The 23,134-nt window shown below is 44.3% G+C and overlaps 1 protein-coding gene across 2 annotated transcripts in view; it reads left to right on the forward strand.

The window, feature by feature from the left end:
• LOC147879778 (purple acid phosphatase 18-like) overlaps positions 1-23,134 on the forward strand; it is a 36,723-nt gene that overhangs the window by 12,035 nt on the left and 1,554 nt on the right. For both annotated transcript variants that reach the window (XM_087371488.1, XM_087371487.1), the window contains exons 4-5: positions 18,070-18,258; positions 18,426-18,514. In XM_087371488.1, coding sequence (XP_087227614.1) covers positions 18,070-18,258; positions 18,426-18,514 — 278 coding nt within the window. The remainder of the gene's footprint in view (positions 1-18,069; positions 18,259-18,425; positions 18,515-23,134) is intronic.

Genomic DNA, 23,134 nt, shown 5'->3' on the forward strand with positions numbered 1-23,134 from the left:
CAACTGCAAGAACTAGTGACTGCACAAGCCTCAAGGCTTTCACTTCAAGAGTGAATAACCGGTCCCAAAAGCTGAAATGTATGACCTTCAATGCACCAGAGTGCATCAACAAGGCCCAAACATCAAGGTAGATAAAGAGAGTTGCTCTAAAAATGCCTTAGCAGGCTCCAAAGCTGAGATTCAGTGGTGAAAATGACCTCAAACAAATGCCAAATGCCACTGTACGGCACTAGATACCTGCTGTCAATTCCGTACAGTCAATAAATGCATCAAAATATTGGCACAAGTCTCGAGATAGGCCTGCACATCATTCAATGCTCCTGGTGGCGTCTGTATTGCAGTCTGTACAGCTAGTTATGACCTGATAGCAGTCCGTACGGCGATTTAATGAGCCTGTCAGTCCCAAACAGCTGTACAGCTAATTATGAGCCTGTCAGTCGTCTGTACGGCGATTTAATGAGCATGTCAGTCTTGAAAACAGCCGTACAGGTCACACATGTGGGCAAAACAGGTCTGTACAGACATTAAATGCTCCATACTGCATTAAGTGCAGATCTGACAGCTCCGTACAGTCCATACGATTATATGGATTCACACGTGTGAGGAAAATGCAGTAGGAAAATGCTACGAATGCGCCTCCCTTCGCGGTAGCTACTCCAAAATGTGATCTTCTTGCGTCAAAATCAGGGTTTTCGCAGCAGAATTGCTTGGAGAGGCCTCAAACACTCACGGGTGTGTAGAAACCAGAAAGACCAGCAGGAATGAGGGCTCCAGAGGCTGCCAAACAGCTTGGGAAAGCTGTCAGTGGTTGGAAGAATGGATTCCCAACCTGCTCTGATACCATTGTTGGCTATGGCATACAATAGAAGCTTAGAAATGAGTGAGAGAAGGCAAAAAACGAGCTGCTGTATTGAAAATGCTGCTACAATGAATGGGGGCTTAAGACAGAGCCAATATGACAAAACCCTAGGGCTAAATGCCCTAACTGAACTAAGTATCCTAATTGACCTTGGTGGTACATGTACTAACTGTATTAATAGTCCTAATTGACTATAACTAGCCTACAAGGCACATACTAAGGAATAAGTGGCACCTATGGATAGCCCATAGAATGGCCTACAGAAAGCTGAGACTTAGCTTGATCTGGGGGAATTTCGTTTCAAAAATCAAGTAAGCAGAAGGATTCTTTTTCATTACCGAAGAAATGGCCGAAGCTGATACAACAGGAACAGATTCCCCTTTGAGTTTTACATCCAAAATGTGTTTTCTTCCCCGATGGGCCAGGGTGACCTTATTATTAAAAGTATCCATCGCCGCCTTTACCCTGTAGCACCAGGGTATACACAACAAAATGCCACGCCTAGACAAGAGCATGATATAAAATTCCTTGGAGTTCGTGTAGTTCTGAATCTGCAAGCAAAGCTTCCCTTCCCAATAACCGGAGTAATAGTAGAAGTGAACTCAAGGCTAGCCATATTTGCTTCACAGAGTGGCCCCATCTCCTCGAGACGAATACCTAGTTTACCTGCTAGCTCAGGTGAGATGGAGTTGGCGCGAGCTCTTGGGCCAAAGAAAATCAAACAGGTGTGGTCTTGAACCTTCCCCCACGCTCGACACAGCTCCGACTTGTCATCATTCTGTTCCTTACCGATAACATCAGGCATCAATGCTGCACTAGGTTTAGGCTTCTTCCTCTTTCGCTCACTCTTCTGCTGTTCCTCATTATCATTGGGCTCCTTGTGTTTCTTGTTTGGACAGTCAACTACTGTGTGGCCTTCCTCTCTACAGTAAAAGCACTTGTTTTGTTTCATTAGTTCTCCCTTCTCCTCAAAAGTTAATCTCTTGTACCTAGATTTATTGAACTTGCGTCGCTGACCTGTAACCTTGGAACCCTTGATAGGTTCTCCACCTTTCTTTGACTTACCCTCCTTGAAACTGGAGCACTTCCCTTGCATAAGGGCATATGCTATATTTGCGTTCTCAATCAATTGAAACATATTGTCGACCCTTGTCTTTGTGCAATAGTCTCTTAGCTCTTTGGGTACCACAACCATGCTTCTCCACCTGCTCTGATAAGGGCACAAACCTATATGAACTGACAGGTAAGAGAGCTGACCAGAATTTTCTGTTATAAGTCTCGAGGATAGCATAGCTCCTAGCATTGAGGTCATGGCAGGCCGTCATCATATCCACCTCAAAACTTGTGGTCAGCCATGAAGCATAAAATACTTGCTTGAAACCAACCCAAGTAACAGGAGCTAAACCTTGCAGAAGTAGATTGGTCCACCATTGGAGAGCATTACCTTTCAGAAAAGTGGCCGCCTTACGAATTTTGGAAGCTTCGGTGAAGTTTCCGCCAGAGTAGGCTGCGTCAAACTGTTGCAAAAAAGTCAGCGCCTTCAGCTGATCCTGCATCCCATTGAATATCTGAACTTGCACTTGAACCTCCCTCCTTGAACTCCTTCGCTTTGCCCTTAGGTGCCAGATTGTCGTAGATTGGGGGCTGTAAGTATGGTGGCTGCGGGGGCTCCATCATATTTCCTGTATTCAGTGCACCTGTTTTGGACTTTTGTGAAGGATTGACCACACCGGGCCCTGTAGGAGGCATCCTAAACATACCCATGGGATTACCCATGCCTCCTTGCATCCCTGGCCGCATTCCAACATTCCCATACATCATATTTGACATTCCGGGCTGCGTACCTCCAACCATCTGGCCCTGGAAGCCTTGAATACCAGGCTCAGATCCCATCGGGGCATTTCCAACCATGCCGATACCGTTGTTGGTCAGCCAACCATGGCCTGAAATACAGAACTGCCCCCAAAGTAGCTCGGGTATGAAACGGGCTCAGGAAGAGGTTGCTGTCCGGAATTCAAGAATGGGAAATTGCTGGCCTGCTCATTTGGTCCAACACCTGGACCAAAATCTGACTGCTGAATAGGAACTTGAGACATGGGATTAGGTGAAGGATTACCTGGCTGAGGCTCCGACGAGTGCCTGCGTGGCTGTCGATGTGTGTGTGTATTCCTCTTCTTCCCCCTAGGAGGGTTGAGGAACTTCTGAAGTTGAGGATTCAGCATGATCTGGGTCAAGATATTCATCGACTCAAACAGCTGCTCTCGTATCATAGTGTCAGCCTCATCTTCTTCTTCTTGCTCTGATTGAACAGGAGTTGCTTGACGTTCTTGCTGTCCAGGATCTTGCTGCCCATACACCTACGATGCAAACATCTCGGGCCCAAAATCTTGCTGCCAAGACTTCTGCTGTCCAAGGGGCTGCTGCCCATAGAATTGTTGTTTAGGAGCTTGCTCCTCCTGCGGAGAATCCTATCCCCAATTGAGAGATCAATCACTGAATACTGTTAACAGAAACCTTGTGCAAAACCCTAGCAGTCCAGGGTAGGACCTCAGGTCAAGCTCACAGATGAAGGGCATCAAGAACAACCACTGACAACTGCCCAGATAAACTGCAAAATGAAGGACAGCAAACCCTAACTATCCTTGGGCATCAGGCAAGATCTCTGGACAAAGCAATAACTGAAAAACCCCAAGAACATTGCCTGGCTGACAATTGCGATTACAAAGGTTGGCTCTTTTGATGAAGGAGAACACTGTCTGCTACCCCTGGCTGGTCCAGGCTAGTAACAAGATGCTGAAATCCTCAGCAAAACAGTCCCAAACTGATGAAAAATAGTGGTGAACTCCTCTTGACAGGTGCGGCTGCAAACGAAAGCTCTTTGATGCAACGAACTAACGACTGGCACCTCCAGATAGCTCTAAACAGCAATGATTCAGATACTGGCAGTTTGAAAACTCCACATTCCACTCCAAACAGTCTCCAGGTCAGAATAGGAGCATGGGATTGGGGAAAGGATAGCAGAAATGTCACGATCTTCGACGTATTCCTTTCTCTATACCTCAGACTTATGGATGGTTTGATGAATGGACACTTGTGGAAGGGTATGCCCTTTTGATGGGACACTTCCTATGAGGCACAACCCTTCACAAGAGACGCATTCTATTGAAGAGATACTGCCATTGTTATGTACCCTCTCATCAAGGGTAACACCCTTCACAAGGGGTGCACACCTCTTCATGCACATACACTTTGGAGTGCACACCTTTTCATGTGTGACTTTTCACTCTCTATATAAGAGAGGCCTAACTGTATGGATGACGCACTACAAACACTCAAGCAATACAAATATTCCTTGTTCTCTGCTATTTCAGTCTCTTTTGTGTTTCTTAGAACATTTCTAAATATAGTAAATCTAGGATTTCTTACAGTGGTATCAGAGCAAATTTCATTCCTGCCTGTAGGAAATGCCCCCCACCTTCTAGCACCTATCTGATACCTCTACTTCCGCTAGAAGGAGATCCACGCACGTTGTGCATGGAAGAGATGGAGAGAATGAGCGTAAAAATTTTTTAGCGCCTACCCCACCTAATTCATCAGTGGCCTTTCCATTTCCCTCACATCGCTAGTTGATGTGAATGGACACGACAAAAATCGTGTCTTTTGATGTGCTTGGGCTGTCCCAAAACCAAGAGACGCACCTTTTTCACCGTTGGACGCACCTTTTGATGAAGAGTTTTTGACTCCTCACCCAAGGGACACACCCCATCGTGAAAAAGACACCTTTTCTTGCAGGGACACCCCACCCCCTCATGAAAAGGTACACCTATTCCAAGGGTCATACCCCGTTAGAATAGGCACACCCTTTGGCACCAAGCACCCACTTATAAAAAGGTACCTAGAGGGCCTAAAAAGGGCAACCAGCCCTACATCCAAGGCCTAACCCTAGACTACCCAAGGGTTCATAGAACCCACGTTTTAATTTTTTGGCAACCACCAACCAGCAAGGCGAAAATGAATCGCGATTTTCGTTTGCCTTCTCCGCTCCAAAATGGCTATACGTGTTTCCACCTTCTCCTTTGCAGACAGGCTGTGCCCTTCGTCAGGCTTCCATCTTGCCTCTTCTGGATCGTTTTCAGAAGCTGACTCTCTCTGGTTCATCGCCATACCTGCTTGTGACCAACCACCCTTGCTGCCCATCTCTCACGATTCAGACCAGCCTGCCTCTTGCTGCTCATCTCGCCACCCTCGCCATTGAACTGTGGCCTTTTGCTGCCTTTCCAAACACACTCAAACCGGCCAAGCCCTGCTCTCCCATGGTACGCAGCAAATAGCACAGCTTCAACGCAGAAGACAGCGCCAGGTTCCACGCAATCTGCCCTCTTCTGTTAATCGCCTCTGCCACGCCTCAATCAGCCTTGAAAGTCTCGCCAGGCGCCTCTTAATCTATGGACCTCCGGACAAGAGATTTTCAAGCCTTGCTATGCAACTAACTGATCTATGCCAGGTGTATTCTTTCCATTATCTTTTTCAAAGGATTCTCTTTCATATTGATATTTGCTGCTCATTATCAAATTACAGCAAATGAAAGCCCTTTCTTTAAAACATGGAGACCCTTGGTAATGCCCCAGTATCTTCAAGGTCACTTCAGGCATCACCTATCACTCAATATCGTGTTCAGATTGCACAACCAACCCACTTTGGAGCCTTTGCATCGTGGGTCTTTTGTGTGACATGCCCTTCCAGTGACTTCTGCGTGAGGCACCTCAATTACACTACTTCCTCAACACACTACAGGTTGTGTTTCACGAGACACGTAGATACCGAGAACCTGATATTCCACACGAGTTCGCTGTCCATCTTTGGAGAGACTTTTACCCCTCAGCTTCAACATCTCCAGAGTACTCTCCACCTCCTTCAGCTCCCAGATATCCTCGAGCAGGTTTCACCTTCTCCAAGACAGTATTTACACTCTGAAGGTACTTCTCCTAGATATCCTCCTCTTTCGATAGCAGCTCCTTACCCTTTCTCAGATCCGTGGACTCTGCAACCAACTCCTGTCCTCTTACGAGCAATAAGACCCATTTCGGCATCACCAGTGTTACCTCCTTCAGGACCTCCTTTACTAGATTTCCACGGGTGGTTCCATCGTGCCTCACCTGCCCCATCCAACATGAGCAATCTCAGGGAGCAACCTGGATCTTCCACCAGGAATGGCATAAACTAGAGCGCAATGTCGTGCTCTTCTCATAGGGACCTCAAATATGTCAAACCGCTCGCATCCAATCTTTTCGGAGATAAGTGACTCTAATCCAAAAAAGACCCTTGAAGTAAATATACATGGCGAAGCATTACTTCAACTTCAAATTTATCAACTTCAGGACAGCATTTCCGATTTGGTCCAGAAAGTCCAACAACTCTAGGATTCTTGTAGTACCACACATACAAAGGATGACGTGATGCCACCAGACGACTATGTGGACCCGATTCCACTAGAGGTAGAAAACGTTAAACTTCGTGCCCTCTACCTCTTACTTCAAGCTTCCAAAACTAAAAGACTTGACATAAAACTAGTGGAAGCCTACACTGGTCAACGGAATCGCCAAACAGTTCACCAGTGGCTCGCTAAAATGCGCATGTACTTTGACACTGTTGACCTCACTGAAGGCAAGAAGATTGCCTTGGTAGCCTCTCTCCTCAAAGATAAAGCTTTTCTTTGTTGACGACGGCGCTTAAAGGACGGCAAAAGTGTGTTAACTTGGGAACGTTTTGAACATGTGCTTTGTAAGCAGTTCATACTTGCCAACGCAGACTTCCAAGCATGCTCAAAATTTGGACAATTGGAGCAAATGGGCTCCTTGTCTTTCTACATCTTCCAGTTCACCACATTGGTGCTAGAGATCGATGGTTTGACTGATGATGATTGCCTCCATGCTTTCATCTTAGGCCTAAATCCCTCGTTACGCATTGATGTCCTCAAAGCAAACATCACCACCACTGCTGGCACTATTGCTTACGCAGAGTGCATTACAGATTTTTAGAACACAGGGAAGCAAAATTCTAACAAATCATAGAACTCTGCTTTGGCCAAGGGTGCCCACCCTCAAGATAACTCAAAGTTCAGAAAAAACTCAGGTAATCAAGGTCATCGACAACCTCAAGATCCCAACAAGTCTCTGAAATCGTATGCTGGATCCCAACAGAAGCACTCCTCTAAGGATCGTGCCTCTTCCTCTTCACAAAGTCATGACCGTCATCACCAACATAAAGATGCGGCCTCTGACAAAAAGAACAGCTCTAGCACAAAAGGACTTTGTACCAGGAACCTAGCACTTCCCAGGGAGAAGATGCTACTCGTGCACAAGACAAGAAAGGCGAATGACAAATACCATCCACATGAGCCTTGCCAGCAACCCCGAACCTTCCCTGCCCACTCAAGTTTTTTGCGTCCAAGGATCGATTCGTGGAACAACGATCATTATCCTCATCGACAATGGCTGCTCTTATAATTTCCTAGCTAGTTCTATGGTTGAAAGACTTTAGTTGACCACCAATCCTAGTCCCGTGGACTATCAGATCGAACTCGCTAATGGAACTACCTTCTTGTGCAACATCAGGGTCGAAAACCTGTCCTTTCACATCCAACATTATACGAACAAGTTGAATTTTGACATCATGCCTCTTTCTTGGTACGATGTTATCCTCGGACAACAGTGGCTCTATGACTATGATCCATCAATTAGTTTTCGCAGCCATACTATCCAGTTTGTCCACTAGGGAAAACTTATCGAGCTAACTGGTTCTAGGAACTCTCCTTCAACTCCATTTGCCTCCGCCTTACAAGTAAAGAAGTGGATTCGTAAACGTCAAGTAAAGACTTCACTTCTGTTGGTTACGGCAATTGAGGAGACACAGACAAAGGATCCTCTTGAGTATCTCAACCAACCCCTTTTTCAGCCTTACCTTGAAAATTTCCCACAGGAATCGCCAAAGCAGTTACCACCTTGACGACCAGTGGATCATCCAATCGAACTTATTCCGGGTAGTAATCCACCGTCGAAACCTCCTTATGAGGTTTCTTACACTCAAAATGAAGAAATCCAAAGACAGGTGACCGAACTATTCGACAAAGGTCACATTCGGCCTAGTCGCAGCCCTTTCGGATCTCCTATACTACTTGTGGAAAAAAAGAATAAGTCAATGCGCTTGTGCATCGACTACCGAGCCCTTAACAAGCTCACTATAAAAAACAAGTACCCATTGCCTCACATTGATGAGCTTTTCAATCAACTTCTGCACGCGACACAATTTTCAAAGGTTGATCTTCGTTTAGGTTATCATCAAATCCGCATACGCGAAGGCGCTGAGTACAAGACAACTTTTCGAACAAAGTATGGACACTGTGAATGTTTGCTCATGCCTTTTGGGTTAAACAATGCCCCGGCCACATTCATGACACTAATGAACGATATCTTCAGGCCTTTCCTCGATAAGTTCGTCATCGTTGACCTCGATGATATCCTCGTTTTCAATAGATCCTTACATGAGCACAAACAACATCTTCACTAAGTTTTTGCAGTTCTCCGTGCAAATTCTTTCTACATCAATGTTGAGAAGAGTAAGTTCTTCAAAACCCAACTCAAATATTTAGGACATGTTATTTCAGCCCAAGGCATCTCTGTGGATCCCAAGAAGGTCGAGGTAATCCGAAACTGGCCTACTCCTAAGAACGTTCATGATGTCCAGTCTTTTCTCGGATTGGCAAACTTCTACCATATAAAGGTCTATTAGTTTTTCGAGATTGCAGCTCCGATGTCCGAATTATTGAAAAGCACGGCAGTTTTCCAGTGGCTTCCCGAAACAGAGTATAGTTTCCAACAACTCAAGCAAGCACTCACTACCACATCTGTTATGGCTATTGTTGACTCAAACCTTCCCTTTGAGGTCATGACCGACGCTTCCGACATTGCTACAGGAGCAATCTTGATGCAAGGAGGCAGATTTGTTGCTTTTGACAGCCATAAACATTCCGATATCTAAACCAATACCCGTTTTATGATAAGGAGTTTCTTGCCATTGTACATGCTTACCGCTCTTGGAAACATTATCTCATGGGAGCCGACTCGGTGGTAAAGACAGACCATCACTCTCTATAGTATATCTTTACTCAGTCAGTAATGAATTCTCGTCAAGCACGCTGGATTGAGTTTCTGGCAAACTTTCACATGACCGTTGAGTACATTCCAGGACTACGTAATGTAGTTGTAGATGCTCTCAGCAGGTCAACTCTAGCATCAACTATGGTAATCTCTACATTATTTGTGGATGTTCCAAATTCGTTCAAAGGGAAGTATCTCAATGATAAAGACTTCGGCACAGCAGTACAAGTTCTTTTGAAAGATTAACCTTCTACTTCCGAACAGAAGATCTTCTCATCCTATTCTTATACGAACGACCTTATGTATTATCAAGATCGCGTCAGTGTACCACATGACAAGGATGTTCGACGTCTTTTGTTAAAAGAGCATCATGTAGTTCCTTAAGCTGCCCATCCAGGCATCAACAACACTTACAGGTTTTTCAGTGCAACATACTAGTGGCCTCAGATGGAAAGCGATGTCATCAAAATCGTTACGTCTTGCTTATCTTGTGAACAAATGAAAGCAAGCCGACGACTTCCAGTAAGACTTCTTCAGCTTCTTCTAGTTCTAACTGAAAAATGTGAAAGTATTTCCATGGATTTTATTACAACACTACCATGATCATCCAGAGGTAATACTCAGATTATGGTAATTGTTGATCGATTGTCCAAAATGGCACACTTTGTTGCTTCCAAAAGCAGTGCACAGGCTCCGGACATTGCCAACTCTTCATACAACATATCTTTCGGCACCATGGATTGCCCAAGAACATCGTCTTCGACAAAGATCCTAAGTTTAGCAGTCACTTTTGGATTTCTCTATTCGAATCTTTGTGTACAACTCTATTTTTCAGTTCAGCCCACCACCCAAAATTAGATGGCCAGATTGAAAGAGTCAACCAAGTTTTGGAAGAAATGCTCCGACATTATACTCAGTCACGCTTAGTAGCTTGGGAAGAGTATTTGCCACTCCTCGAGTTTGCTTATAATAACTCTTTCCATAGTGCCATTAGCATGACTCCATTCCAAGCAGCTTATGGACACACTCCGATTTAAGAATGAATTTTGTACTTCAACATTGAGTGGCCCTAGTTGATCAACTGCTTCAAGAAATGCAAGATATTCTACCTTAAGTCAGGGATCATATGTGAAAAGCGCAAGAGTGGTATCAACGGTCCGCCAACAAACGTAGACGTCACCTTGAATTTGAAACTGGTGACATGGTGCTGTTATTTGTAGCCCCACATTGCTACAAGACGGTCAAGTCTGTGTTTCCTAAGTTGCGACCAAGATACTATGGACCTTTCCGGATCATCAAGAAAAATTCACCTTTAAGTTACAAATTGGAATTACCACCATCATGAGGTAAAATCCATCCGACATTCCATATTTCATCGTTAAAGACATATATTCCAGGTGATGAAGGAGTTCCTCCTGCAAGTGACTATGTCCCAGATATCGAAGACGATTATGTTCTCCTTATTCCTGAGCATATTCTGGACCATCGACAGCGAGAGACTCGACATTGACTTATCACGGAATTCCTTGTTCTTTGGCGAGATCTGGACGACTACAACACTACTTGGCAATCTGATGAAGGCTTACCGCAGTACCCTGACATATTACAACAATATTTTCAGAATTTACCATGATATTTTCTACACCAGCTCATTATCTCCACCATGGTCTTATTTTGAGTGGGAGGGGATGTCACGATCTGTGACGTATTCCTTTCTCTATACCTTAGACTTATGGATGGTTTGATGAATGGACACTTGTGGAAGGGTATGCCCTTTCGATGGGATGCTTCCTATGAGGCACAATTCTTCACAAGAGACACATTCTATTGAAGAGCCACTACCATTGTAATGTACCCTCTTATCAAGAGTCACATCCTTCACAAGGGGTACACACCTCTTCATGCACATACACTTTGGAGTACACACCTTTTTATGTGTGACTTTCACTCTCTATATAAGAGAGGCTCAACTGTATGGATGACACACTACAGACACTCAAGCAATACAAATATTCCTTAGTCTCTGCTATTTCAGTCTCTTTTCAGTTCCTTAGCACATTTTTAAATATAGTAAATCTAGGATTTCTTACAAGAAAGGAGAGAAGATGATGGAAGCTGGCGATAGAAATGAAGAGAGCTGCCCAAGATTGCGACTAGAGGGAGAAAGGGAGCTGGAGCAGGGCGCATGGAATTGGAGTGGGAGCTGTCCTGGAACAAATCGCACTATGGGAAGAAGAACCTTGCTTGTTCTTTTAAACCTGTTGGGAAAGCTTTACTTTCACTGCTCTCTTGCTTTGCCAAAAGTCACTTGCCCAAAATCACTTGTGCCATGTGGCTCTGAAAAGTTATGCTTTAATCCAAAGGAATTTTGCCCCTTCTAACCACTTGCCCCTTGGCCCTTTGCGCCAGGAATTCATTTACAACCTTGGCCCTGTTAGAAACAACCCCCAACAGAGGGTACGCACAGCGGAAGACTGATAGAATAGCCCAAGAGCTCACACAGTGTGGTGTGGGGTGTGGAATCACAAACTTCTTAACTTATGTGCATAAAATAGATGTGTAGACTCATCAATAGACAATGAACCAACCAGATAGAGAAACCACCAAAATAATATATTTCCGTCCAAAGCTATGGACACAATACAAAAGAGAGAGATCCGGAGTCCCACCAATGGTGTGGTCCTCTGATCTTACCACGAGGTACTCCTCCTATCTGCTGGCTATCTCTAGACTCGACCCTGCGTGCTCCACCTCGAGCGTCTGTAGACTTTCTGTCCAGAATGGTTCTCTCTACCTGACTGCCTGTAGATTAGCCTAGGTAGGCAGCTTTTACTAGATCGGTCTGCAGCCCTCTTTAGGTCTCCTTCACCTCTTGGGAAAAGGCCCAAGGAAGCCCTGTCTGCTGTAAATCTGCTGCCCCAGAGAATTAAGATATGAGGGCACAAAGGCCCTCCTTATATAGGGCACAAGGCCCTCCAGAACCAACCGACCAGCCAGCCCTAATTGGGCCGACTGGCTGGTCTGTAGCAGCCCTAACCAACCAACCGGATGGTTGGCTGGTTGGCAGCCTATCCAGCCCTATTTAGGGCCCTTTTCCAGCCCTTTGTTCCATGCAGGGCCCAGCCCCTTTGGACTGCTTACCCTGCCAGCCCTGTTTGCAGGCCATAGACCTGCCCAATACCTGCTGCAACAGTGCGACTCCATGCTGCTACTGATCCGTGTCTGCTCAGCCCTTGTCCGTACCCTGGCGCACCCTGCACACCTTCGGTACACTGCCCTGCAGCAGCCCGTACTGATCCATACAGTGGCTGTCCCCTTTCTTTGGGCATACCTTGCCCTAGGTCTCCTCTCCCTTCCCCATGCTCTCCTCATTTGGGGGCTTACAGATGGGGAGGTGACCTTTCCAACAGGCCCTTGGCCCTAGGCATTCATACACAAGGTTAGCCTTTTTATCACTCTAGGGCTTAGGCTGTCACACGTAAAACCCTAATAATTAAACTATCAGAATCTCACGCTCCCGTGACACCAGCTGGACATATAAAATCCTCCTTTCCATATGCGTATGGAAAGAAGCAAACGTACTTGACTTTTTGTGTATTAAAAGATCGGGGTCCTAGACATTTAAAAAATCACATTTTGCAAAAAGCACTGGTTGAATATTTGGGTGATAGCACCTACTATTCAGCCATGCATATGAAAGCACCCTACTATACATATCCTAGAATCCCTTGCAAGGATAGAGATTTCAGCCATACATATGATAGCTAAGGTGATACGTGTGCTGTTAGATGAGACAGTATGTGACGTGGAGTGGTTCTTCAAGGTTGTTAGTCAAGAATCTGCTCTGAAAATTCTGCAACTCAAATGTATACTTTCTTACTTTTTGTTTTTTAAAATGGGCTCACGGATGATTCAGGCCCAAGGGCTGAACCATTCTCAATCATAGCTCCATACCTGTTTGCATTTGCTGTATGAAAACGTATGGAAAAAACCATGGTTAGGTCACGGTTTGAGAGATATCCTCCCTCCACCCTAGTTTCAGAAAGAAAGAAAGAAAGAAAGAAAGAAAATTTATTAAAAGTCTTTGGAAGACCAAAGGGTCTATGAGACTAGAAAGAAACTGATACAATGAACTAAGGGCGGAGCCACTAAATGGGCATCAGCACCCATGTCGAATACAAATGAAAACCAAAAAGTCCTGAACATAGCGGCAACTGTATCTAGAGAGAAATCTCCGGGTTCTCGAAGTGGGAGCTAGCAGGGGCATCAACTCTGGGAGGGGGGCGTTGATGTGCGAGGCTGATGTGATGGCATGTAACCTGTGATAGGTCGCTGGATCCAAACGTGTGTCCGCTGTGGTCTCCTGGCTGTAGCCCTGCAACGGACGAGTGCCACCGTCACTCCTGTGGGTCAGCCCCCCAGTCCAGTGAGCATGGAGGGAAGGTCCCCTAATTTGATCTGCTATAGCTGTAGGTCTGTCAGAGCAACTTTTTTTTGCAAGGGCTGTGATCTAGGATAGCACAAGGTGGAACACTGCGTATCATATTCTGGTGCTGTGTGTAAGAAGTGATTGAGCTCTTATTCATAGGTATGCAAGGGCTTAGGTAACTATTCGCCATGGTACATATTTTCAGCACGGGTTGTCACTGTGAGTGGTTGGCTGTAAGGTTCTTATTAAGTGAATTACTTGGATGCCAAGAATCCTGAGGCTTGCCATCTGCTCTGACCTCTACCTGCTGTCCATGGCCTGTTGCAGACCTGACCTGCACCTGCAGCCTTCCATTGATTGACCTCCAGGCTGTTTGTGCAATGTTATTTCGCTGACACAAGTGCTATCTGTACCAGGGCATGTTCCAGCCTTTGTACAACCCTTTCTCTAAGCTTTTGATGCTAGCCCATGTCCTCCTCATATGGGAGCTCACAAGTGCGGAGGTGACCTTAATATTGAAACACGCCCTCTCATGGACCCACAGTTGGCCCACACCCATATGTATATGCAAATGCTCCATCAGATCCCTTGGAGAAGCTCTCTGAAACATTTGAAGGCATCTCTGAATTCGGGTTCCTGGCTCCGCAGCTTCTGCTCCATCAGGTCCAGCCCCAAACATGCAAGCCACCATGAAGAAATAGAGGCTCCATATATCTAGTATCAACCTCCTCTGCGGCCGACTATCTTGATCATGAACATGTTAGGTTCCAGGTGCATCTAGCTGCCCCCCAATGACCTTGGAACACTTTGAATCTTGCAAAGCGCCAAGTCTCCCAAGTCTGTTTCAACCCGTCTCTGAACTGAAACCATCCATAAATTAAATTAAGAAATACCTCCTAATGGCTTCATCATGGCTGAGTCTGCCCTTCACCTCCGGAGTGCCGACAGAAACTCAGTACGAAGACTTTGTATAAATGGATGCTCAAGTATGTGTGGGTGTGTGGATTTGTATGTGTGAGAGCATATTTTTATACTATGGTCTACACCCACTGTTGGGCGCTGATGACGTCAGTGGGGATGTCATAGTAGCTAGTCCCTGCTATGCATGATGGAGTTTATGGTTTTCAACCTTGTGAGTGACTATCATGAGATTGAAACTGCACTATGTTGTGTTTTTAGAGGATGAGTTTGGGAATGTTCCTGGATTCATCTAGGTATAAGAAATACCTCCTAATCTCTGGTGGCTATACGCCTACTCCTGCGGTCCTTTGGATCCCCAATCTCCATGTGAAAGGTTTCAATCGGTTCACCACTTGGTTCTTTCAGCATATTGCAATTGGCTAACCACTGTGAAGCCTCCTGATAACAGCTACTAGTCATAGTTCCAAACTCCTCAAAGGTAGCGCCACGAATCTGTGTGGCAATCTTGTAGGAAGCACCGAATGTATCCACAATGAGAACACCCCCTTTGTCCAGATGGAAGGTTTTCACCCTCCACTCTCCTTACATAGTCACTCCAATGCAAATTGCTAAAGTTTCCAATAAAGTAAATTGACTACATACCCAGGAAACGTAGATTGTTGCTTGCCATTGAAGCAAGTTGGGCGCCGCTTGAAAGTACCCTCCACCATCATGCTACTGTGTAGTTCTGAACTACCCATGGTAACCTTTAGTGTCTGTCCTCATCTTCGCCGATGGTATTGGCCTTGTCCTCAGGTCCTCTTACTGAGCTACATCTACCATCTTCTCCACAAAGTCAGAATCTGTGGACTATCCCACAACATCTTGCATGAACATTGTCACCCTCGGGTTTGCAAGCTTGACATTGGGGATGCTGGGAGCAACTGCTAAGAGAAGTGCTCAACTAGCACATTTGCTGTGTTATTTGATTCGTCGAGTTCGACCGGCTTTTCTTGATCTGCCATGTTCTTCCTGCAAACTTTAGCAAGGTGTCTTGGCTTGTCATAGTAAAAGCGTTTCTTTTGCTTGTCTTCACCTTTTGTTGAGTCCCCATCGTCCTTGGAATCCTTCTTCTTCCTTTGCCAGGTTTACTCTTGCCATGAAAGCCTGCTAATCATCATTTTACAACTTTATTGGAGCCTCCTCCTGAAGCAATAATGGACCTAGCTCTTCAAAATTGATTGGCCTTGTTTGCTCTCCAACTTTTGAGTCACCACCAACCTGCTAAAGCTCCTTGGAAGCTTAATGATCATTAGCATTGCCAACGTTTCGACCAACTACGCCAGTGATCCCTGAGAATTTTCAATTTATGATGATCATTAGGGTTTTCCCTATGCTCTTCAGCTTCGAGATGATCTGCACAAATGATGCCTAGAACCCCCACATTGGGCTCCTTATATAGGGCTGAATGCCCAAAAAATACACGAATAGTTCTAGGGTTCGACCGCCCTGCTGCAGACTGGCCAACCAGTCTGTTAGCCACCCAACCTGATCAATATACTGCTGCTGACCCAGACTGGGCCCACGGTCGACCTGCATGGCATGCCGACAGTTGGCATGAGGCCTGCCATCTGGATGGACCTGTACCTGCTTTCTGTAGCTTGTTGCAGACCTGATCTACTTCTGCGGCCTTCCCTTCCATTGGCTGACCTCAATCCCATGTAGAGTGCCTGGGCCCTGTACAGTGTTCTGTTGCTGAAGCAACTCCTACCCATACCAGGGCCTGTTTCAGTCTCTGTACACCCATTTCTCCAGAGTTTCTGACAGCCTTTGATGTTGGCCAGGGTGGTCCTTGAGGCTGCCCTAAATCTGACACAACAGGAACGTCTATGTACTGCCCATATGGCAGCCCTAAACATGCTCTCACTGTCCCATCTCACACTGTATGTCATCCTCCCCATGTCCTCCTCATATGGGGGCTCACAAGTGGGAGGTGATCCTATTATTCCGATAGATGTGAGGGACTTTTCCGGTTTGAAGTCAATTTTCAGCCAGGTATGGCATAGAAGTAGCTTGATGATTTTGGGGGTCACACTGAGTTGTATATGTTATGTAGAGGGAGGACTAAGGCACACAACGGTGACAATGAGCTGAATTTATAGAGGTGGAGCTATGAGCGAACTTGGTGCTCTATCCTATTGAGCTACACAAGTTTACCTTACCAAAAACTTGAGGTCATCAATGGGGCTACGACTTCCAGATGGAGCAAGAGCTTGTAGGGATGCATTGGCGAGGTGATCAAGAAGACGAATGTGGAAAAGAGTGAGTGGCCTAGATCACGTGCAAAGATTAGCCATAAAAAAAGTGGAAAAAAACTATGAGTCTAATCTAGTCAAATTGTGAACATTGTGACGTATAGCAATCTAGATTGATTAGGAATAGTCAGGAGAACAAAGTCATCTTGATCTAGGATGGGTTACTTAGCTAGGCCTTTAACATTTGTCCCATGACCCTCTCTCTTGTCATATAATTAAGTAAATTTGAGGATTGAAATCATAGGTAGGGCTGACTTACATTTTCAACTCTTACAGTGTAAGCTAGAGACTTCAAGAGTTTACACAATCATGGTTGCCTAGAGTGTGATTGTGAGTAAGTTGTGAATGAGTCATAATATTCACTAAGCTTTTCCATGCGTGGATGGTCTTAAATCTATGTTATAGGGTTTCTTCCCTCCATTGTTGCAAATCTTATCCTCCAAGTCATTGAAGAATTATTGTAGAGAAACCAATAAGTAGGCCCTTGCAAGCTAGGGTGCATGTTGATTTAATAAAGAGGCGAGATCTAAAACCACCTCATATGATGCCCACCAATGAATGTTCAGTATTTCTTTGAACTGAAACTGGTGATCCGAGCCATGTAGAGATCTAAGACAAGGAAACCTTCACACAACTCAATAACATGTGTGTGAAACTTAATAATAAATGCAGCATCTGAAATATGCCACTATCGTGAGATATATTAGGAGTATTGTAACCGAAGAGTTAACTCAATTACAGCACATTTACATGCAATAAACTTCTGTAGGACTTCCAAAGTGCAAAATGCAATGGCACGTTTATTTAGAATATCATATTTTTATTAAGACCATCATCTTGTTCACAACGTACTTTTGGGCTGTCGTATGTTGAGTTTTTGTTGCCAAGGACTTGGGGGAGTGGGAGTGCATCTAAATTACTAGTAAGCAAAGTGGGTAGTTAAGACCTTTGGAGTCAAGAATAAATTTTACTTTTACAGGAGAAGTAGGGTCACAGTTTTTGCTGCTCAGGAGTTGGGAGAAGGCTTTATCCAGATCTATTTTCAATTTGGGGAAGTATTATTGAAAAACTAGTTCAAGGCATTGTTATTAATGCTAATTAAGATTTGTTTTAGATTTTTGATACAGCATTCCTTAAGAATTGAAAACAACATTGACCTAGTCTGTGCTGGAAAGTTTAAGAAGCATTGGTTTTTAATAAGGCAACGTTGGTGCAAGTTCTCATACTTGCAAAACATGTTTTTAAAGCAGAGTCTGCTGTCATGGTCAAATTCCAAGACTTTCTTCCGTAATAGTAGTCTCATAAGGACTTTGCATGCTGCTTTGTTATCACTTTGCTAATAAAAACTCCATTATAGTAAGAGTTCATTTGCTCCGTGATGAGATCCTAGTTGTTTTCATGTCTTCTCAGGCTGACTTGGCCAAAGTGGATAGAAGCAGAACTCCTTGGCTTTTTGCAGTTGTTCATGCCCCTTGGTACAACAGCAACTCTAAACATAGGGGTGATGGTGACGAAATGATGAAGGCCATGGAATTTATCTTGAAAGAAGCAAAAGTGGATATCTTGTTTGCAGGCCATGTTCATGCATACGAGCGCAGCGTAATGCTCTTTACCTCTGCAAAGGGAGTGATTTGTTTTGCAAATAACAAATTTCTTAAAAAGATGATGCGGTTTTTTCTCTATGCAATCTTGGAAGTTGTTTCATGAAACAGATGTGCTGTTTCATTCAAAGGTACTTACATTTTTTGCTTACATGGACATTGCAGATTAGGGTGTTCAATGGGCAACCTGATGCATGTGGCATTATCCATATTACAATAGGGGACGGTGGAAATCGAGAAGGGCTTGCTAACACGTACTGATCTCATCATTACCAGTCCTACAGACATTGAATATTTGAAAGGACAATCTAGATGAGAGAGAGAGAGAGAGAGAGAGAGAGAGAGAGAGAGAGATGTGTATTAACGTCTGTAGGACGCCAGAATGACCTACGAGACCAAGACTGGAATACATCGTGAGATTACCATCCCCTCAGCACGGAAGTAGAGTTTCCTATTGCACATTTAAGATCCAACAAAACCTTATCATCTAGCTCTCACATAGTTTGCAAGACAATACTAAAACCAAACATCAGTTTAAATTGAGTACTTTAGATAATACAGGTTTAGCCTTAAACTCTCCTGGCTTCCAGCTCTATTGAGAGAGAGAAAGAGAGAGAGAGAGAGAGAGGGAGAGAGAGAGAGAGAGAGAGAGAGTTTATTAGAAGTCTTTGAAAGACCAACGGGTCTATGAGACTGAAAGAAGCTTGATACAATGAGCTGTAAGGGCGAGGCCTCTAATTGGGCATGATCACACACAATGAGTAAAACATAATCAAATTACATAAGATCTAATACATGAGAAAACTTTGGACCTGTGCCCAGGGTGGAAACTCAAGGGGGCCTGGTGAGGTTGTGGTGACAGGAAACTAGTGATAGAGCGCTGACAGTGGTCTGTGTGTGTGGTCTGTTGTGTCCTCCTAACAGCGATGACAAGAGCCACTGTAACCCCTATTGGTCGTGTCCCCGGTCTGGTGAACATGGAGGGAAGATCCTCAAGCATGATCCATGTCTAAACACGCTGTCGAGTCTGTCGTGTCACTCACTCTGGATCTCATTCTCGCCGACCAGGCCCTAAATGTGTGTAGCTGTAGGAGGTCCTCTCAAATGACCCGGTTGATCTCGTGATAGTGAGCTGGCTTGAAGGAGACTCAATGCTATATTGGAAAGGGGGTAATCTCACCATACGTGAGTGGGACTCAAGGAGCCGCAATACTATTTTGGAAAGGGGGTAATCTATCATGTGGAGTCCCGAACTGTCAAACCGCTTGCATGTGTGCGCATACCAACATCTCTGATCACCTTAAGCTACTAAGGTCATGGAGGAAGATAGGGCCAGCCAAGGTAGTCTACCTCATCCTGAGGTGCAAGAGCCGTACTCTCTAACTCGATAAAGGTATGTGATGACCTGAAATGCTGCATCAAGCTGCAGTGGAGATGCCCTACTCAGCCGGAACAATCTGATTTGGAACCGATGGCTTGCTGCGGATCATTCGTGACAGCAAGAGAATGTGAAGGGATGTGAAGTCTGCGTTTGAAAAATCACGCCCCCAACAAGGGCTGCCATACATATCCGCTGGGCGAACCAAGGGATAAAAAAGAAGAGACTTGGTTTGGGGATCTTGGAAGTGGAAGTGGAAACACTGCTGCTCTAGTTGGCAAGTGTGGCACCGCACATGGGGCCTGCATCGCGGGTCGCATCGTGAAAATCGGGCTGGAGAAGAGAACGCCCAAGAACCACCTACCTGTCCAGTGTGAACCGCCCTGTGTGCATGGCTGCTTGAGATGTGTTGAAGATCATGGCCTTGGTCTTATCAAGGCTGACCTTCGAGTCGCGTGACTCACACAGACGTTCCTACCTGCAGGTTACACATTTCAGGGTGAAGAGCAAAGGGAGATTAAGGATATACACCAACAATTCTTGCAGGGCAGAAGTCCCACACATCTACAGCACACCTAGGTGCAGATCTATACACATTGTAGGAGAGCATAAGGTGGTGCAAGAGAGGCAGATTTGGCTGCAGGGAACACATGAGCAGAATATCGCAGTAGTACTCTATCTCAAGCAGCCACTGAATTCTGATGGAGACACGGGGTGATCTAGGAGAATTCTACAGTAGGGGTCAGCAAACACTGCCTGAGTTTGGTGCCCTAGCTCAGCGGAGGGGACGAGCATTTTCTGAGCGAAATCTTCCGAGCGTCTGAGCGAAGGAAAAAAAAAGCTTCCAACTATGCATAAATATGGCAAAAATCGATCAGAAGAAAACATAGTTTCACTTAGAAATATGCAAAGTATTATAGCAATGCCTATTTTATACAAAAATCTTTAGGTGAATCTGTAGGAATGGTGAGAGCATAATGGGATGGCTTTTGAAGAAACCCACATGTAGAGTAGACTTCTCTATGAAAATTCCCTTATGATCCTTGTTACAACTTTTACTTAATAGGGGGTGACATTGAAAACCCTCTCTTAACCTATCTTCATGAAAGAGTTTCTTCAAAGAAAACTCATTGAAGCAAGCCATCCAGGTAGTTTCGCCAGCGAAACTCCTTTGAAGCAAGTCTCCCAAGGTAGTTTCGCTGGCGAAAGTACCTTGGACAGCACTTTTAAAAGTGACATAACTTTCATATCCAATGTCCAAATATAGTCATTCAACCACTCAAATTGATCGGAATACCCCATTTGAACACATCTATGGAGTTATATTTTGGAAAATCTTTCATATATAGTATTAAATATTACATGTATTTTATGAGAGTGATATATAAGCCCAAGTTAATACTTATTTATAGTAATTTAAACTTCTTTAGAAACATGTCCATAAATATGCTATAAAAACACTAAAAAGATATTGCCATATGATATAAATGTGTTAATAAGTAATTATATATGCATAGTATTATTACATTGAGAGTGATTATGAGGAATGTTTCTTAAAGGAATCAACACTTTTTTAAGGTAATAACAGGGGTACAAAGGGATGTCTCTAAATAAGAAAATTATGTTGTGTAAAAATGAATGAGTGACTAGTCTGTATATTTTTATGATAAAGGGATCTAGTTCTAGTGAAAATAAAAGTGTAAAAACCATGTTTCCTAAAGAAAAACATTTCTAAAAATCTCTTGAAAAACACGCTCGGATAAACTTGCTCATAGGTTTTTGCTCGTAAAATTGACGCATCCCTCAGCGGATGTTTGCTACAGGTTTGTTAGGATTCTGTACTTCTATCTATGAGTATGTTTAGCTGTACATGTGTGTGTACTTTCTCTGTATCTGAAGTGTTCTCTCTATAGGCACACGCAGTGAATTGACGTTCAAAGTTTGCATTGTGAGATCTCAAGACTTTCTTTATTCCCCTGCATAAGGTTGGCTGTAGCACGGTATGGACATCTATATGTGGATTCTTTGTGTGATGCATAGACTTTGAATGGTAGGTCTACCTGCCATCCATACTTCACTAGAGATTTGTGCTACTTGCACGATAGGAAGCAACAGAGTCAACCATTTCCCAGCAAGCCAACCTGAGGGTTGATTGTGTCCTTCAGTTAATCCACCAAGATATTTGTGGTGACATGAATACCGCTTGCCTTGTAGGAGCGGTATATTTTGTATCTTCATTGTGTGTACTTTCTCTATATCTGAAGTGTTCTCTCTATGCCCACACTCAGTGAGTTGGCATTCAAAGTTTGCATTGTGAGATCTCAAGACTTTCTTTATTCCCTGTGTAAGGATTGGCTGTAGCAAGCTATCCTTTTCTCTTACACGGTATGGACATCTCTATGTGAATTCTTTGTCTAAGATGCATAGACATTGAATGGTAGATCTACCTGCCATCCATACTTCACTGGAGATCTGTGCTACTTGCGCGATGGGAATCACCAAGCAACCATTCCCCAGCAAGCCAACTTGAGGGTTGACTGTGTCCTTCAGTTAATCCACCAGGATATTTGTGGTGACATGAATACTTCTTCCCTTCGAGGAGCAATATATTTTTTATCTTCATTGAGGGCTTCAGCGAGTAGATTTGGGTATACTTCTTGAAAAAGCAATCAGATGCATTTCACTAGTTCAAAGAATTGCTTTCGATGGTGAGAAAAGAAACTGAAAAAAATGACGATGCTCGAAAGGGGACTACCCATTTTGTGATGGAAGAATGAAAGCTTTCGTTAACTCACGCTGGAACTCTCATGAGTTGTAGGACCAATCAAACTCCCTGGAGGTGAACCGGTGTGGAAGAACAGCTCCATTACAGAGAGTGGTATTGTCAGTGCTCAATGACAAAGGACTTTCCAATCGATTCTGAGCTGAAGAAGTACACACTGCATGTTCTAGTCAATTGGAGTTGTAAGGGAAAGATTCCACATGAATTGTATTTAGTGAAAGGCTTTCTTTCAAACATTCAAAGGTTTTTGGTACTAATTGCTTTATGAGCATTCCAGTAGAAAAAGTCAAGAGTGCTTCAATCATAGGGTGCAGTGTGGAGCCAAAAGGATTTTGGCTGTACAACTCATTCACTTGGAGATTTTTGTCAGCAGGGTACACTTATATAGGGTAACCTGTGGCTAGGCAGTAGGTACTAATGGTGTTGCTGAAAATAGATGGAGAAGAAAGGTGAGTGCTGAGAGTGAGGCTTGTTAAGGAAAGTGAGGGCTGAGGTCTATATGAAAAAAGAAGAGGGGGAGGAGATGCATAGAAAAGGGAGATGATGATTCTAACGTCTTTTTCAAACATGCTCATGGGACCTTAACTGATACAAAGCCTAGAATCAACAGCCCTTATGGTGCCCTGCTGAGAATTTACAAGGGAAGGATTTAGTGGTTGTCCTGCCACACTCCAATCTCTCCGTCATTAGCCTGCCCCCCCCCGTCCCTCCCCT

The sequence above is a fragment of the Dipteris shenzhenensis genome, chromosome 33 (genome assembly GCF_047967505.1).
Source record: "Dipteris shenzhenensis isolate YYH24624 ecotype China chromosome 33, Dip_SZ_1.0, whole genome shotgun sequence".
NCBI lineage: Eukaryota > Viridiplantae > Streptophyta > Polypodiopsida > Gleicheniales > Dipteridaceae > Dipteris > Dipteris shenzhenensis.